The sequence below is a fragment of the Plecotus auritus genome (genome assembly GCF_963455305.1).
Source record: "Plecotus auritus genome assembly, chromosome: 2".
NCBI classification, from domain to species: domain Eukaryota; kingdom Metazoa; phylum Chordata; class Mammalia; order Chiroptera; family Vespertilionidae; genus Plecotus; species Plecotus auritus.
In genome coordinates, this window is record NC_137771.1 from 104,839,922 (window position 1) to 104,857,749 (window position 17,828).

The window sequence follows — 17,828 nt, forward strand, 5'->3', positions numbered from 1 at the left end:
ACCATTCAAGTTGAATCATATCAGTCTATATGCAGAGGTGGTCTCTGGAGGCTTTGAGTCTTTGCCTGATCTAATTAGTCAAAAACAGTGTTTGACACTGTCCTGCACTAAAGATTGAGAAGTACAGAGGATCTATCTAATACAAGCATGTCAAACTCACAGCCCACAACGAATATTTTTGTGGCCCAGCCAATACAATGATATGTAAGAAACGTTATAATAAAAGTTTTGTAACTTAATTTTTATAATATCCTTTATACATAATCTATATATATAAAAGCCTAAGCAACCGTTACAACCAAGTGACCGGAATGACTGGTCGAGCAGTTGCTATGACACGCACTGACCACCAGGGGCAGACACTCAGTGCAGGAGCTGGCCCCTTGTGGTCAGTGTGCTCCCACAGCCAACCTTCCACGGCCCCTCCCCCAGCCGACTGGCCAACTTCCCGTGGCCCCTCCCCCCAGACTGCCAACCTCCCTCGGCTCCTCCCACTGGCCTGGCCCCCTGATCAGCCCCTCTCCTCCCCCCTCCGGCGGGCCAACCTCTGTGGCTCCTCCCCCGGCAAGCCAACCTCCTGCACACCCCCCACTGTTCAGCCAACCTCCTTGGGTCCCTCCCCCCAGCCGGCCGGCCTCCTGATAGGCCTTAATTGCCAGCCAGGCCGAGGGACCCCACCCACGCACGAATTCATGCACCAGGCCTCTAGTTATGAATAACGAACTAAAACGTTTGCTAATGACTGATTACTATAATTGTGTTGTATTCATTTCCTGTACACGCCTTATGTGCAGGCACACCATTTCTCTCCACTAATACTAGCAGCCAATATTTTGGCAGCCGATTGCCACGTCATTAGTCTTAGACTGACTTGTTTGGTGAGTGCAACAGGAAATATTTTGATTTAAGAGAACAAGAAAAATAGGTTTATTTGTGTTACGCTTATTAATTTGTGCAGTTATTCAGTGTCTGGTAAGTTAATGTTTAAGAAAAAATATTAATTTTTATTAAAATGTTCTATTATTTTATGTTAACAGTACTCATTTATTTCAGCCCTTTGTATTCAGCATGTCTCTATTGAAATAAACCTATGTTTCTATGAAAATGGAAACTTTTTTTTTTGCAGCCCACATAAACTTAAACCGTGTTTATTTGGCCCGTGTTAGCCTTTGAGTTTGACCTAATACACAGTCACAAATCCAAACAGATAGCCAAAATGAGGAGACAAAGAAACAACCCCCAAATGAAAGAACAAGAGAATTCTCCAGAAGAAGAGATAACTGAAGTAGAGATAAGAAATTTATCTGAAACAGAGTTCAGAGTAATGATGATAAAGATGCTCAACAGTATGAGAAAAGATATAGTAACCATGAAAAAAGAACAGTCGGAAATAAAGAATGACATAACACAAATAAAGAACACACTGGAAGGAATACACAGCAGATTAGGGGAAGGTGAGGATAGAATCAGTGAATTAGAAGACAGGGTTGAAAAAAATCACCCTGTCAGAGAATCAAAAAGAAAAAACAATTAAAAAACAGGAAGACAGCTTAAGGGAGCTGTGGGACAATGTGAAACGTAACAATATTAGAATAGCAGGTGCGCCAGAAGAGGCAGAAAGGGAGAAAGGAATAGAGAATGTGTTTGAAGAAATAATGGCAGAAAACTTCCCTAACCTGATACAGGAAAAAGTCATACAAGTTCAGAAGGCACAGAGAACCCCAAGCAAGAAGAACCCAAACAGGCCCATGCCCAGACACATTCTAATTAAAATGCCAAAAATTAAAGACAAAGAGAGAATCTTAAAGGCAGCAAGAGAAAAGCAAACTGTTACCTATAAAGGAGCTCCAATAAGGCTGACACATGATTTCTCATCAGAAACTCTAGAGGCCCTAAGGAAATGGCATGAAGTACTCAAGGTAATGGAAAGCAAGGATCTGAAATCAAGATTAGTATATCCAGCAAGGATATCATTCAAAATAAAATGGTCCAATAAAGAGCTTCCCAGACAAAAAACGGCTAAAGGAGTACATCATCACCAAGCCAGCATTACAAGAAATGTGAAAGGGATTGCTGAGAAGAAACAGAGAGAGAAACCAAGGCATACAGAATCAAAATAGCAATAAATAAGTATCTATCAATAATAACCCTAAATGTAAATGGAATAAATGCTTCAATCAAAAGGCATAGGATGGCTGAGTGGATACAAAAACATGATTCAACTATATGCTGTCAACAAGAGACCCACTAAGAACAAGAGACACACAGGATGAGAGTGAAGGGATGGAAAAAAAATTCCATGCAAATGGAAAAGAAAAAAAAAGCTGGAGTAGCAATACTCATATCTGACAAAATAGACTTCAAAATCAAGGCCTTCCCAAGAGACAACAAAGGTCACTACATAATACTAAAGGGATCGATCTAACAAGAGGATATAACCCTGGTAAACATAGATGCACCCAATATAGGAGCACCTAAATATATACAAAAACTTCCAGAGAACTTTATTGGAGAGATCGACAATAATACAGTCATAGTAGGGGACCTTAACACCCCACTGACTTCACTGGATAGATCTTCCAGACAAAAACTTAACAAGGAAACAGAGACTCTAAAGGACACACTGGATCACATAGATTTAATTGACATACATTTCACCCCAAAGTAGCAGAATATACATTCTTCTCAAATGCACATGGATCATTCACAAAGATAGGCCACATGTTAGGACACAAAACAAGTCTCTACAAGTTCAAGAAGATTGAAATCATATCAAGCATCTTCTCAGATCACAGTGGAATGAAATTAGAAATCAGCTATAGTAAAAACAGCGAAAACATCCAAACACATGGAGGCTAAATAGCATATTATTAAACAATGAATGGGTTACCAACGAGATCAAGAAATAAAAAAAAAAACTTCCTGGAAACAAATGAAAATGAACACACAACAACCCGAAATCTCTGGGACACAGCAAAAGCAGTCCTGAGAGGTAAGTTCATACCACAACAGGCATACATCAAATCAAAGACTTGGTTGATCTAGGTTAATCCATTAAATAAGCTCCTTGTAAACGAAGTCTATCTTGCTCATTATTCTAAAATATAAAATGATGCATGGAACATTGTAACTGATTGATATTATAAATATTTTTTGAATGGATGGGCAGGTCAATAAATGAAGGAATAAATGTCACTCAAAATCTTATGGAAGTCAGACCAATGAAACTCCTTAGATTCCTCCAATTGTGACAGTTCCTCAGTCTTGCCCTGTCTTGCATGATACTTTTGAAGGGCACTGGTCAGGTGTTCTGTGGAATACACCTCATTATGAGTTGTCTCATGATTAGACTGAAGTTATAGTTTTGGTGAAGAATACCACAGAGGTAATAATATGCTCTACTTGTATGCAGTAACATGCATACATTGGGAAGTACATGATATCAACATGACTTTTTCTTACTTGGGTGATGTTAACCTTAATCACATGGTTAAGATGGTATCTTCCAGGTTTCCCCACTGCAGAGTTACTACTTTACTCTCTCTATCCCTGTTAGAAGTGAGTCAATAACTCCAGCACATACTTAAAGGGAAGAGAATTCAGATCTCTTTTCCTTTGAATGTCTGCTCTTCAAAATATCATTTAAACTTATTTGAATTATTTAAATAAACTAGGGGGAGGATAATATTTAATTCAAGAAACGATACTCCATTACCATAAGTGATTATATTAAAATCCCAACTTGATATATAACACATCATTCAACAACAGAACATTTGGTAATGCCAGTATTCCAAAAATTATCTCTTAATTATGACTCTTCCATTGTCCCCTACCCCCAAACAACCCAGATAAGGGTCAAATCATGAATCTTCCTCACAAATATTCAAAGGCAAATGTCAAAGTTATAAGATGTGTAGGGTACATGACATTCATTGTACTATTCTTTCAACTTTTCTGTATATTTTATTTATTTTTATTTTTTTTAAAATATATTTTATTGATATTTCACAGAGAGGAAGAGAGAGGGATAGAGAGCTAGAAACATCGATGAGAGAGAAGCATCGATCAGCTGCCTCCTGCACACCTCCCACTGGGGATGTGCCCGCAACCAAGGTACATGCCCTTGACCGGAATCGAACCCGGGACCCTTCAGTCCGCAGGCCGACGCTCTATCCACTGAGCCAAACCGGTTTTGGCTTTTCTGTATATTTTAAATAAAAACACCACCACAGCCCTGGCTGGTGTGGTTCAGCTGATTGGGGCACTGTCCCGCACCGAAGAGTTGTGAATTCAATTCCTAGTCAGGGCACATACCTAGATTGCAGGTTTGATCTCTAGTCAGTGAGTGTGAGAGACAACCAGTTGATGTTTCTCTCTCTCCTTCTACCTCTCCTTTCCCCTCTCTCTCTCGAATAAATGGAAACATGTCCTTGGGTGATTTAAAAAAAGAAAACCACCACAATGGCCTGAACCAACATATAAAGTCAGTGGTCCACATATGATACTAAAAACACATCATGGCTCAGTTCTCAGGGTCTATTCACAACTGAAATCCTTTAGCTTTTTCTTATCTGGGAAGCTCTTTATTTCCCTTTCAATTGTAAATGATTGCTTTGCTGGGTAGAGTAATCTTGGTTGTAGGTCCTTGATTTTCATCACTTTGAGTATTTCATGCCAATTCCTTCTAGTGTTTCTGTTGAGAAATTATCTGAGAGTCTTATGGGAGCTCCCTTGTAGGTAACAAAGTATCTTTCCCTTGCTGCTCTTAAGATTCTTTGCCTTTAACCTTTGCCATTTTAATTATGATTTGTCTTGGTGTAGGCCTCTTTGGACTCATCTTATTTTGGACTATCTGCACTTCCTGGTCTTGTGTGTCTTTTTCCTTGACCAGGTTAGGAAAGTTTTCAGTCATTATTTCTTTAAAGAGGTTCTCAATCCCTTGCTCTCTCTCTTCTCCTTCTGGTACCTTTATAATGCAAATGTTGCTATGCTTAATGTTCTCACAAAGGTCTTTAGACTTCCCTCATTTTTAAAAATTTCTTTTTTCTGTTTGTTGCTCTGCCTGGGAGTTTTCTGTTATCTTGTCTTCTAAATTTAATCCTCTGCTTTATCTAATCTTCTATTGATTCCTTCTAGTGAATTCTTCATTTCAGATAGTCTTCTTCACTTCTAATTCTTTTTTATGGTTTTTATGTCCTTTTTAATGCTTATTTTCTCTGGTTAAGTTCTCACTGAGTTCATCCATTCTTAAGTTCCTCGAGCGTCTTATAACCATTGTTTTGAACTCTGCATCTGGTAGCTGCTACATTTCATTTAGTTCTTTTTCTGGGAACTTTTCCTGTTCTTTCATTTGGGGCATGTTTCTTTGTCTCCCCATTTTTCTGCCTTTTTTGTTTGTCTTTGTGTATTAGGTAGATCTGCTATGACTTCCAATCTTGGTATGGTAGTCTTATGCAGTTGGAATTTTGTGGGGCTCCATGGTGCAATCTTCCTGATCACCTGACCTAGGTGCTCCAGGAATATCCCTTGTGTGGGTTATGTGAGCCCCCTTGCTGTAGTTGAGTCTTTTTAAAAAAAAAAATTAAAAAAAAATTTTTTTTTTTAAAATATATTTTATTGATATTTTACAGAGAGGAAGGGAGAGGGATAGAGAGCTAGAAACATCGATGAGAGAGAAACATCGATCAGCTGCCTCCTGCACACCCCCCACTGGGGATGTGCCCGCAACCTAGGTACATGCCCTTGACCGGAATCGAACCCGGGACCCTTCAGTCCACAGGCCGACGCTCTATCCACTGAGCCAAACCGGTTTCGGCTAAAAAAATATTTTTAAAAAAAATATTTTTATTGATTTCAGAGAGGGAGGGAGAGGGAGAGATAGAAACATCAATGATGAGAAAGTATCATTAATTGGCTGCCTCCTGCACAACGCCCACTGGGATCAAGCTCACAACCCAGGCATGTGCTCTGACTGGGAATCAAATCGTGACCTCCTGGTTCATTGTTGGAGGTTCAACCACACTGGCTGGGTGTAGCTGAGTCTTGACTGCTGTTGGCCCATCCGTGATTGGGGTTAACCCTCAGGCTGGCTGAGTATGAGGACTGAACCTGAAACATAGTGGTGGGCTGCCATCCAAAGCAGAGTTGGCCCCAGCCTCATCTGGTGCCTGCTGGGATCTCTCTTTGGCAGTGCTACTTGCATGACTAACTGGGTGGTGCTCTGCTGTGATCTGAAGCCTGTCACCAGGTGTGTTGGTTCTGGGTCCACTTGAGCAGGACCCCAATGCAGGTCAATATCTGACATTGCCTTTAACTGGCCTTGGGATACTTTTATGAAGCTATCAAGTTATCTGCAGTTTGTGGCTGCCTCTACTGAGCCTGCAAGCACATGGGAGGGGCCAAGCTATGTACAAAGGTTGGTTTCCAGTAGCTCTGAGACCAGAGGAAGATCAATAAAAGGCCCAAGATTTGCCTCTATCTGATAGCTTCTCTGGCACCCCTTGAGGCTGCCTGGACTTCCTCGAGAGCCTTCCAAACAAAGTCCGTAGAATGGCTCCAGGCTGGCTGTAGCCTGCAGTCTCTTCCACAAGGCGTGAGCTCAATAGGGTAGGGAGGACAGGCTATTGGATCCCCTGTTTGGGGATGGCGCAGGTCAGGTACTCAGTGGGGGGAAGTGGCCCCTACTCCATACCTCACTGTCCAAGTCTCCAACCAGCGGTCCCTAAGAAAGAGTACAATGCAGGTCCTGACTAGGTACAGCCAGCAGACTTTTATGCAGGACAGGAGCTCAGCTGGGTGGGGCCATAAGGAGTCAGAAGGATGGGGCCAGTTGGGGGATGGGTGCCAGTGTTGCACAGGGAAGGAAGAATGGTCCCTGTTCTGGAGGCACACAACTAAGTGCCTGTCTGAGTCTCCAACATGAGCTTCCCAAGGAAAAGAGTACCTCTGGTCCAGACTGGGTGCAGCCAGCAGACTTTTCTGCAGGACGTGAGCTCGACAGGGTGGCAACACAGGGAGTCAGGAGGATTGGGTTGGTGCACTCCCTAGGCTGGGGCTGTAACGATAGGAGTGATCAACCTAGGGAAGATGTTGTCTATGGGTGATGTGGGATAGGGACTCAGCTCAGGGACCTCGGTAGCTGACCCTCCGTATCTACTCCTCAGGGACATGCAACCGGGATCTTCTATCTTTCCTACCAGTCTCGATGTGGCCTTGATTATAATACTTCTTTCAGCCAGTCTTCAGTTGGTTATTCAGGATGATTGCTCTATGATTTAGCTGTACTAGTAAATATGGTTTAGCACCGGAGGAGGTGAGTGTAGCTTCCACTTATTCTGCAGCCATCTTGGATCTCAGCATTTTATCTTGCAATTTATTTTTAAAAAATATATATTTTTATTGATTTCAGAGAGGAAGGGAAAGGAAAAGAGAAATAGAAACATCAGTGATGAGAGAGAATCATTGATTGGCTGCCACCCCACACTGGGGATCAAGCCTGCAACCAGACATGTGCCCTGACCAGGAATTGAACCCTGACCTCCTGGTTCATAGGTCGACGCTCAACCATTGAACCATGCCGGCTGGGCTATCTTGCAATCTATACCATCCAATTACTATACACATATTATTTTACTTATTAAGTACCTAATAGTCATCAAAAACTGTAAAACAAGTGATATACAGAATTAGAACAGTCCTTATACCTGAGGTATTCAAAGTTAAATGAGAATACGATATGCATATGAATAAATAGATATATGAAATGTGTAAATGATCTCCATACTAAAAGTATAAAAGAAGTGCTGTGTGGACTCAGAGAAGATAATGGAAATGAAACAGATGGAATTAGGTTAAAAACACTGGTTATGTCTTATAATAAGAAACATTTTGAGTGAAGAAAGTAGTCCTTTTTAAAAAAATATATATTTTTATTGATTTCAGAGAGGAAGGGAGAGGGAAAGAGAGAAAGAAACATCAATGGTGAGAATCATTGATCGGGTATCCTGCATGCCCCCTACTGGGGATCGAGCCTGCAATTCTGGCATGTGCCCTGACTGGGAATTGAACTGTGACCTCCTGATTCATAGGTCAATGCTCAACCACTGGACACACTGGCTGGGTGAAAGTAGTCCTTATTGATGACAAAAGCTGCAGGCACAAGAACTAAGTCCTACCTTACATTCTTCAGTGATGGATTACCATCTTAATGAAAACTGTAAGTTTGCTTTTTAACCACATTACCTAGTGAGATTCAAATTCATCTTAAGTACAGAGCCAATGCAGGGAACAATCCTGGTTGTTATTAAATCACTCTAAGAGGAGCTGCAGATGAGCCAGAAATATCTGAGCCTGGTCAGTTTATTTCCAGACACACATCCCAGAGACTGGTAAGAAACAAGTCTCACACTAGACTTGCCTTTGTGTGAGTCTAGGAAGAATGTCCTAGCTATCTGATCCAAAACATCAGGAAGTTCTACAGCAAAGAGTAAACCCCATTTTCCAGAGGAAGTGAGTGCAGAGACCCCACTTGTAAGTCTTCATGAGTAGCCTTCTAGAAAAAAGGCAGGGGTTGTGGAATGAAGAAAGGATGGTGTTTTAATAAGACAAAAGCCACAGCAATGGTATAGAGCAGAAATGATGCAATAACTGTTACCACCAAGACTGTAGCACAGAGTGGAGAGCAAGCCAGATAAGTTTTTGAGCTTCCTTTTCTGGAAAACAATATATATTGCTGGACATAATTGAAAATGCAGATTATTTCTTAGAAGTCTTGGATAGCTTTTTCTCTAATATCATTCAACTGAAAGGAAAGGTGGCATTCTGGCCTGAACAAAGGATTTTAATTGCAAATGTAGTTAAAATAGCAATCTTCTTCAGGACTCCAGGGAGCTTAAGCTGGCCACAGTCCATTAACAGACTAATTGTGGGTGTTGATAACACCTTCTGGAACACTACCAGACAAGCCCAGGGAGGCTATTTATAATCCAGAAGTAAAGAGGAGTAAGGAGTGAGCAGGAGGACAAGTGGGAGCCATGCTTTATTCCACAGCACCCAGGCTCTTAAAAGTCCCCCTCTGACTAAGCTCAAGTGGCTTGGCAGCTGACAGGACCCGAATATGGGACCCAGGAGCTAAGGAGGTGATTATGCTTAATAATATTATTAATTCCAAAATGGGAAGCAAATGGATAATATAGGAAAAAGGAAGTGATGGGAGGGAATAGTACTATCAGTAGACCATGGAAATAAGAAAAATGTTTCAAAAAACAGCCTGCCTTTTTCTTTGAGTTCTTCTGTTCAGCTCCTCTGGAATCTCTTCTATGGCCTTTGCCATAATTATTCCATTTCAACAAAAATACCTAAGATTTGAACAGAATATATAAGGGAAAGAATACCATATATATATATATATATATATAATATGCAAATTAGGCAGGGATGCTGTAATGGGTCATGACCGGACAGGAGGAGGATGCACGCGCAGGTGAGGCCCGGAGTAGAGATGGAGACAGAGACAAGGGGCCTGCCCGAGCTGGTGCGGAGGCTCTGGCAGCCCGGAGCAGACACAGGCGGGGGGGCCTGAACGGAAGTCAGGTGTGGGTCCCGGCTGCCCTCAGTGCCGGTCCGGCCTGACTCTCGCTGCAGCTCTCAGGGTACCTCCTTGCACGGAAGGAGGCGGGGCGCCTCCTTGCGCAATTTCAATCGCGCGCTGGGCCTCTAGTATCAAATATTAGGAAACCAAATTAGATTCTAATTCCATTCATGTCACAAATCTGCTGTTATCAAGGACTTTTTAACCTCTCTGGGCCTCATGGAAAAATAAAGATAGGGATAAGGAGGGGATTTACAAAGTACGAAGACCAATCTTTCCTCTGAAGGCAGATTCCTAGGGTTCCCTTAAATGTGCTTTGGGAGTCTTTCTTTCTTGCTAGTTCCGACCTGCCTCCACTGTGTTCACTCAGAGATCTGAGAGTGTTTTGTCAAGACTCTACAGATGCAGGTCCTTAGGTCTTTTTACACAAACTGATTATCGTCCTTCCTCCTGCCCCCACTGCCTTTCTCTTCCCCTGCCTCAGCCTATAATGATTTCCTTTTCTTCTTTTCTTAAAATTTTTATTTATTGATTTTGATTTTATAGAGCGAGGGAGGAATTGAGAGAGAGAGAGAGAGAGAGACAGAGAGAGAGATTTCTTATTCCGCGTATTTATACATTCATTGGTTGACTCTTGTATGTGCCCTGACCAGGGATTAAATCTGCAACCTTGGCATATTGGGACGATGCTCTAACCAACTGAGCTACCCGGCCAAAGCAATTTCCTTCTCTTCTTGAATCTAGCTGCCATACTCATTACCAAAAGCAGCCCCACTCTAACCAGCATTCTCCCCCTCCCAGCTCCTCTCCCATGTCTTCCCTCCTGCTGTTGGTCACTGGGCTTTTTCTGTTCAAGGCCGACCCCTACTGTCATTTGCCATTCCCATCTGGAAGCCATCACCCTGGACAGAACAGAGATCCCGCTGCCCAGGAGAGGAGTTAGGAAGAGCTGAAAGAAGAGACAAAGAATTACTGTTCCTACTGATAGTGTTTTTTGTAGTGAATGTGCTTCTGGGACACAGGAGGAGCTCAAAATGTGTCCCAGTGAATGAAACAGTGTTCCTCAATCAAAACTCTTAAAGCTATTTCCAGAGTGAAGTTACTATATATATGGTAGTTCTGTATTTCATGTGCCCATGAGAGATAGGTAAATAGCTTTCCACAGGCTGGTCTGGGAACCCCACTCTCAGGAGGCATTGTTTCAATGGGAAAATGCTGTCTGAGTCACAACCAACTTACTAATGACACTTAACAACTACCTTTCCTTCCTCAGGAATGGTTTGTAAAACAGCGAAATTTAAAAATCTGTTAGGCAAAGAAGAAATCAAAGAGCAGCCGTCTCTGGCTATAACACAATTCTTATTATGTAGGGATACACATATGAATAACATATACACACACACACACACACACACACACAAACATGTAAGGAGTAAGTTGGTAAAAGTAAATTATCTTCTCTCTTTCTCTCTCTCTCTCTCACACACACACACACACACACACACCACTCTATCTTCATTAACAGCATGAGGTCAGTCTCCTTAGACCAGTCCTAAAATTAGACATTTACTTTGAGAAGGGGATATCATTCATAGTAAGAATAAATACAAATGGAGTATAGAGCACATGGTAATCCAGAGGATCAAAAAAAAACAAGTACGTTGAAAAGAATATAAGATACATAGAAGAGCTAAATATGGACAGAGTATCCCCCCAAAATATTCCTCTTTAAACAAGATCCTCTTTAAAAAAATAAATGCACGGAAGGTCGCACTAGTTGCCTGAAAGTTTTGGAGCAGGTAACAAATGCCTGCCTTCAGAGAGGGTGTCCAGTGGTGCCCTCAGAGGGAGGAGGACACAGAGGTAGGACTCAGAAAGGTATGTGCAGGAGCAAGCAAGTGAGGACCTGAGTGGAGAAGCCAGAAAAACTGAGGCTGAAGTGTATAAAAAGAAGTTTGTCTGCTGAGCTGAAGTGCTCAGGTCTGATAGGTTGAGTCACAGGCACCATGGGTTCTGAAATAGAAGGATGAAATAAAGAGTGTAAATGGCGGGGTCTGTCAAAGCATTCCATATCTAAGCCATCCCTACTAACCTGACAGATACCAAATATCTGGCACTGTATCTGGCATTTCAATACAATCTTTGACACTGAAGTTTAAGAAAGAAGGGGAGGGGAGAGGAGGGAAAAAGAATGGTACCTTTAGGCTTCTCTCCAAGTTGACTCACCTCATAGAAAAGTCCTTCCGGGAACTGCTGGAAGCACTGAGCACATACAAAACACTGCTCATGATACAGCTCGCCGTTACTGTTCACAATCTTCTCGGCTGGTGCAAAACCCCCCTTGCAGCGCTCACAAGTGGCATTGGCCAGGGCATTGGCCATGTTACTGTAAAAAACAAAGGACAGGAAGTCACAGATTAACCTTTGCTTAGACGTAAGACCAAAAAACAGAAAGAACTAAAGAGCACATTCTATCTAATCACAAAAATCATATTTTATCTATACAGCCCCATTTTTTGTTTGTGTCTTAAGTACTCAACCTAAAGTATCCTCCTCTTTGCCCTAGCATCTTAGGTCCTGAAAGCTCCTCCTGCTTGGAACCTGTTTTGTTTTTTTGACATTTTAATAAATATACCACAAGTGAATGTCTACTACCAGTTAAGCACTATGGACAGAGATAAAAGTCAAGAGTTGCCCCCATGGAGCTTGAGTTTACAGCTTGATAAGTAGCTTTAATACCCACAAGTCAACATCTCAAGTCCATTTCTCTCCCTTCTGAGAACAGAATCTAAATTTCATGTTAATGAATGCCATGTCATTGTACAGACACAGATGATCCCTTTGATTAGATCCTGTTGAAAGCAACTGCTCAAGTAACTCCTAAAACCAGTCAAAATTTCTTAGTCCTATAATCTAATTGGTAAGACAAATATTAAACACTAATATTATAAAATATATCTTAAAATCACAGAATTTTACATTATAAAGATCACTTTATAGACGATGAAATGGGGGTTTGGAGGAGTGAAGTGACTAGCCCAACCCCACAAAACTAATTAGTTAATAGAAGATATAGGACTAGAACCCAGGTCCCCTGCTCATAAAATCACAATCCTATATAATAATAGAGGAATATGCTAATTATTCGTTACTCCGTAACGTAATGACCAGTTTAGCAGGCTGTGCATGCAGCAGGCTTGGGTGGGTGGGCTGTGGCAGTCGGGGTACATGAGCTTGTGGTGCTTCCTCTCGATTTGGGGAGCTAATGATGGACGGGCTCTGGTCCTCCTCCAATAGCCCTCTCCAGCAGGCATGGGGCTGCTGAAACCCAGGCTGGGCCTCTGGCTACAGAGCCACAGGTTCACAGAGACGGACTCTATCAAGCCGCCCGGAGGCCATGTGGCTGGGTCGCAGGGTGCCCGAACCCGGTGCCCGTTCAAGACGTGAAACAGAGAGGAGGTGTGGGAGGAAATCCAGAGAATGGGATGTGGGGGTTCAATGCTCACTCCCTTTGGGCTTTGTCCCTCTTGGCCCACCTAAGGGGCGGCTCCTGGGCGAGTGCCACGGCTTCAGTGAAGCGGCCAGCCAGGAAGCGGGCAGCCCAAGGGGCGCTGAGGTGGGGTGCACCAGAGGGGGCTCGGGCCGGGGCCAGGGCAGGGGGCCGGAGGGCGGGGATCTGCCTCGCCGGTGGAGAGCGAGGTTCTGCAGTGGCCCCAAGACGCGTGTCGGCCCAGAGGGAAACAAGAGGCGATGACTGCTGGCATGGAAGAACTACCGGGCAGAGGGGTGCAGACCCACAGCCCTGAGGCAGGGGTTGAGGGGTGGCGCCACCTCAGTGGAGTGGCGCCGCACTGCCGGGTACCCCACTGCAGTGGTTTAGCGAAGCTCCCGGCGCTAACCAGGCCTCGCCCCAGCAGCCTGTGCACTTGAGAGGCGGCGACTCCTGCTCCTGCCATGAGGCCCAAAAGCAAGCCTGCGCCCGCCCCACCTCCAGTTCCTGCCCCACCCCACGCCTGCATGGTGAGTGAAAAGCCTACCACCTGCTCCCCAGAAGCGGGGGCAGTAAAGAATGGGAGTGGGAGGGGGGGAGAGGAAAGAATGTGGAGTGTCCCTGATGAAGAGGTGCTTGAGAATGAGGCTTGGAAGCCTGAGGGGAAGGTTTGTTCTGTTTGCCCCGCAGCTGTCCCTTGGAAAGGTGGAGCACGGGGGTTTGAGGGCTCCCTGTGTGCTGAGTCCAGTTCCACAGCCAACTGGAATTGGCCTGTTTCCTGGTCTGTAAAATGGATTAAGCGTGTCCCAGTGCCTTCGCTGACCTTTGAGGGCCAATTGAAGTATTATATAAAGAAAATGAGGAAAGAAGTGAGAAAAAAAAGGAAGGGCGAGCAACACAAAAGAAAGATTGGAAGCAACCTGTAAACCTATTGTCATTTAAATAGGGAATATAGTCAATAGTGTTGTAATGACAGTATGATGCCAGGTGGGTACTGGAAATATCAGGGAAGACTTTGTAAAGTATATGATTGTCTAACCACTATTCTGTAACTAATATAAAAACTGAAACTAATACAAAATAATATTGAACATAAAGAAATGAAAATAGGAGTGAAATTTTTATAAATTTCCAAGTTTAAATAAAGGCTGTAAAGGAAGGAAGGGTGAGAATAAAAATAGTGTTTTTCATTTTACCATTTTATTGTCTTTTCAGTACATGAAAAAGACAGTTGTCTTTATATGGTGCTTTTATACTTTTCTAAGTCATTATCTCATTTTATGTTCAGGGCAACTTAAAGACAAGATAATTATTCCCTCTACTATTCAAAGAAAGGAAATCTTGGTGTCTGGCCCCAATGATTCAATCATCAAGCCCTTATTGTAAAGCAGGGTTAGTGAAATTTTCTGTGAAGGGTCATATCTATACTCATAAAAGCCTTGGGGGCAATCAGGCCAGCAGGGGAGCGGTTAGGGGGAGATCAGGCTGGCAGGCAGAAGTGGTTAGGGGCAATCATGCAGGCAGGCGAGCGGCAGCCTAAACTGGCAGTCGGACATCCCCCGAGGGGTCCAAGATTGGAGAGGGTGCAGGCTGGGCTGAGGGACACCTCCCCCCAATGCATGAATTTCGTACACTGGGCCACTAGTCAGATTATAATATCAATTTTAAAACATGTGAGAACACATGATAGGGACACCACCATACTCTTAGATGGGGAAAGTAAAACCAGGCAGTCAAGTGCGCACTGATGGTGAGCCCAAGGCGGTGGTAACTTCCTTGCCAATCATTCCACTCTACCTGGAAACACACAGGACGCATTCAATAAGTGGTCCCAAGTTTCACCTAACCATTGTACAGTTTGCAAGAAGAGCATATAATAAGGCATAAAATCAGATAATTAGTTATTCTCTAATGCCCCCCCTGAATTTCACATAAAGAACTGTTTTGTTTCTGAAAGGCCTCAAAGTGAAGAAGGTCCCCTAAACAGGCTAAGCTAAGCCACCCTTTGTAATTTGGCAAGTTTATTTTCAGATGCCCACTCAGAGCACAAGTTCCACTTGTGTGTCTGGTCCCCTGGTGCAGCTTCTGACCATCTGATCAAGTTCCTGCCAATGTTCTGAATCTTCACCACCACCCTGTGAGGCAGGTGGAAGGAGAGTCTCCATTTCACAGACAGATTAAGGCCTTGTTTTGCTGTTTCTTTAACAAAAATCTTCACACATACCTTGTTTCACCTTAACTCCACCCCAATGGAAGGCAACTTTGCCTTTTCCCTCCAAATGCTTCAAACAACAGTATTCCTATTTTGTAGCTTTGCCATAACTTACTCAGTATCGTGTTTATACCTTCATACCAATCACACTCAATTTTACTTCATAGGCTTAAATGTGGAATTAACTCCCCCCGCCCCCCCAAAAAAGGAGGAAAAAAGGGAAGAGAGGCAGCCTCACTACTTGGCAAACCTTGCCTAACCTCACACTAAAACAAATTTTCTACTCCGTTGTTTCAAAATTACTGTGGGTTAGGAAGAAAAATCTGTAAAATTCCCTTCTTCACCTGGCTTTGCCATACGCCAGACAAACTGTGGGAGTTTTAGCAAAGCTCTAGAAAGGGCTGTGCTTCCTCCTTTCTCCTGACTAATCCACAGGTGTCCTGGGATGAAGCATGGTAAGCCCACACCTACCCGGATACTTCCTAGTACTGTTTTGAAGATGAAATAACAAAAAGCATATAAAACCACGGTGGAAACCAGAAGATGCTACTCAAATATAAAGCATTATTATCTATAATTATAAAAGTGCAATATGCTAATTAGACCGGATGTCCTTCCAGACGACCTTCCTGATGTAGCCGAGGCTGCGAAGGAAGCCCGGGTCCCAGGTGCCTGTTAGCAGCCGGAGGAAGCCCAGGTCTCAGGTCCCAGGTGCCAGAGGGAAGCCGGTGCTGGCAGCTGGGGGAAGGCAGGCCTACTCTTGCATGAATTTCATGCATCGGGTCTCTAGTTAATTATAAACCCTTTTAAAAGATTCACCAAATCCTCAATGATTTTAATGGAACTCCAAAAAAGCTAGAAAATAAGACCGTCCTGGAATGTCTTGATTTAGTGGTTCTCAAAATTTAGGGGCCACTGTGACCCTTTTAGATATTCAAAAGGTCCTTCTTTTCCAATTACATCTCTAGGAAGGCCACATTTTCTTTACAGATTTTATCAAAAACAATATATTACAATAGGATGAATGCAGAAGCAGCTATGAGAAACTGTCTTTTATTAAGATAGAGGTTAATGATATTTGAAAAAAATGTAACACAGTGCTATACTTCCCACCAAGTGTTTGTTGTTTTAGAAACACTTATTTTTGTCACTAAAAATTAATATTAATGTTTATTAATACTATTGCACAACGAGATTATTACTATTTAAAAATATTTTTATTGATTGTTTTTTTAGAGAGACAGGAAGGCAGGGAGAGAGAGAAACTTCAATGTGAGAGTGGAACATCAACAATTGGCTGTCTCCTGCATGTCCCCTACCACGGATCCAGCCCACAACCTGGGCATGTGCCCTGACAGGGAATCAAACCAGCAACCTTTTGGTGTACAGGACAATGTTCAACCAACTGCACCACACTGGCCAGGGCTGAGATTGTTGTTTTAAGTGAACTAATAAATACTTAAGATATTTATTTTCTGATACAGTAAATATTGATAAAATAAAATCTCAGGGGTCAAGGTCAAAATGTTTGTCATTGATGTTTATACTATAGAATAGTATAACAACTGGTGTGCCACACGAATTTTGAAAACATGCAGTACCTAACAAGTCAGGGGCACCGATCTCTTTTCCCTTAGATTATCAAATAAGCCCTAGCTGGTTTGGCTCAGTGGGTAGAGCGTCGGCCTGCAGACCGAAGGGTCCCAGGTTCAATTCTGGTTGCCCAGGCCCTGGTGGAGATGCATGCAGGAGGCAACCAATCTATGTGTTTCTCTCACATCGATATTTCTCTCTGTCTTTCCCTCTCTCTAAAAATCAATGGAGCCCTAACCGGTTTGGCTCAGTGGATAGAGCGTCGGCCTGCAGACTCAAGGGTCCCGGGTTCGATTCCGGTCAAGGGCATGTGCCTTCGTTGCGGGCACATCCCCAATGGGGGGTGTGCAGGAGGCAGCTGATCGATGTTTCTCTCTCATCGATGTTTCTAGCTCTCTATCCCTCTCCTTTCCTCTCTGTAAAAAATCAATAAAATACATTAAAAAAAAAAAAACAATGGAAAAATATCCTCTGGTGAGGATTAAATCTATATATATAAAACTCTAATATGCAAATAGACCAAATGGCAGAACAACCGAACAACCGGTTATAATGTGTGCTGACTACCATGGGGCGCGTGGGGAACATGGCGGGCATTGGCGGCAGGCAGCAGAGTGCAGAACATGGTGGGCATCGGCCATGGCGGGATGGTAGAGAAGGTAAGCGGGGTCGCCAGATCAAGGGTGCCAGTTGCTGTCATTGGGGCGAGCCTCTGGTGGTTACTGAAAATGCTTTGCTCCTGTGCACTGTGGTCCCACTGAGCGCTCGCATCTGATGCTGGCACTGGCCCCTCTTACACCCGCTTCTGGTGCCTGGCGCCGGCCCTGATTGCTCGGCGCCGTCAACGGGTATGAGAGGCAGCTGCCGGCCCCGATCGCCCCTCAGGGCTTCTCCACCTCCCCCTGCTCCTGAGGGGTGATAGGGGCAGCAGCCGCTGCTTG

The 17,828-nt window shown here is 43.4% G+C and overlaps 1 protein-coding gene across 8 annotated transcripts in view; it reads right to left on the bottom strand.

Annotated features, from left to right (window-relative positions):
- LIMS1 (LIM zinc finger domain containing 1) overlaps positions 1-17,828 on the bottom strand; it is a 195,514-nt gene that overhangs the window by 30,449 nt on the left and 147,237 nt on the right. For all 8 annotated transcript variants that reach the window (XM_080656232.1, XM_080656233.1, XM_080656234.1 and 5 more), the window contains one exon: positions 11,819-11,978. In XM_080656232.1, coding sequence (XP_080512358.1) covers positions 11,819-11,978 — 160 coding nt within the window. The remainder of the gene's footprint in view (positions 1-11,818; positions 11,979-17,828) is intronic.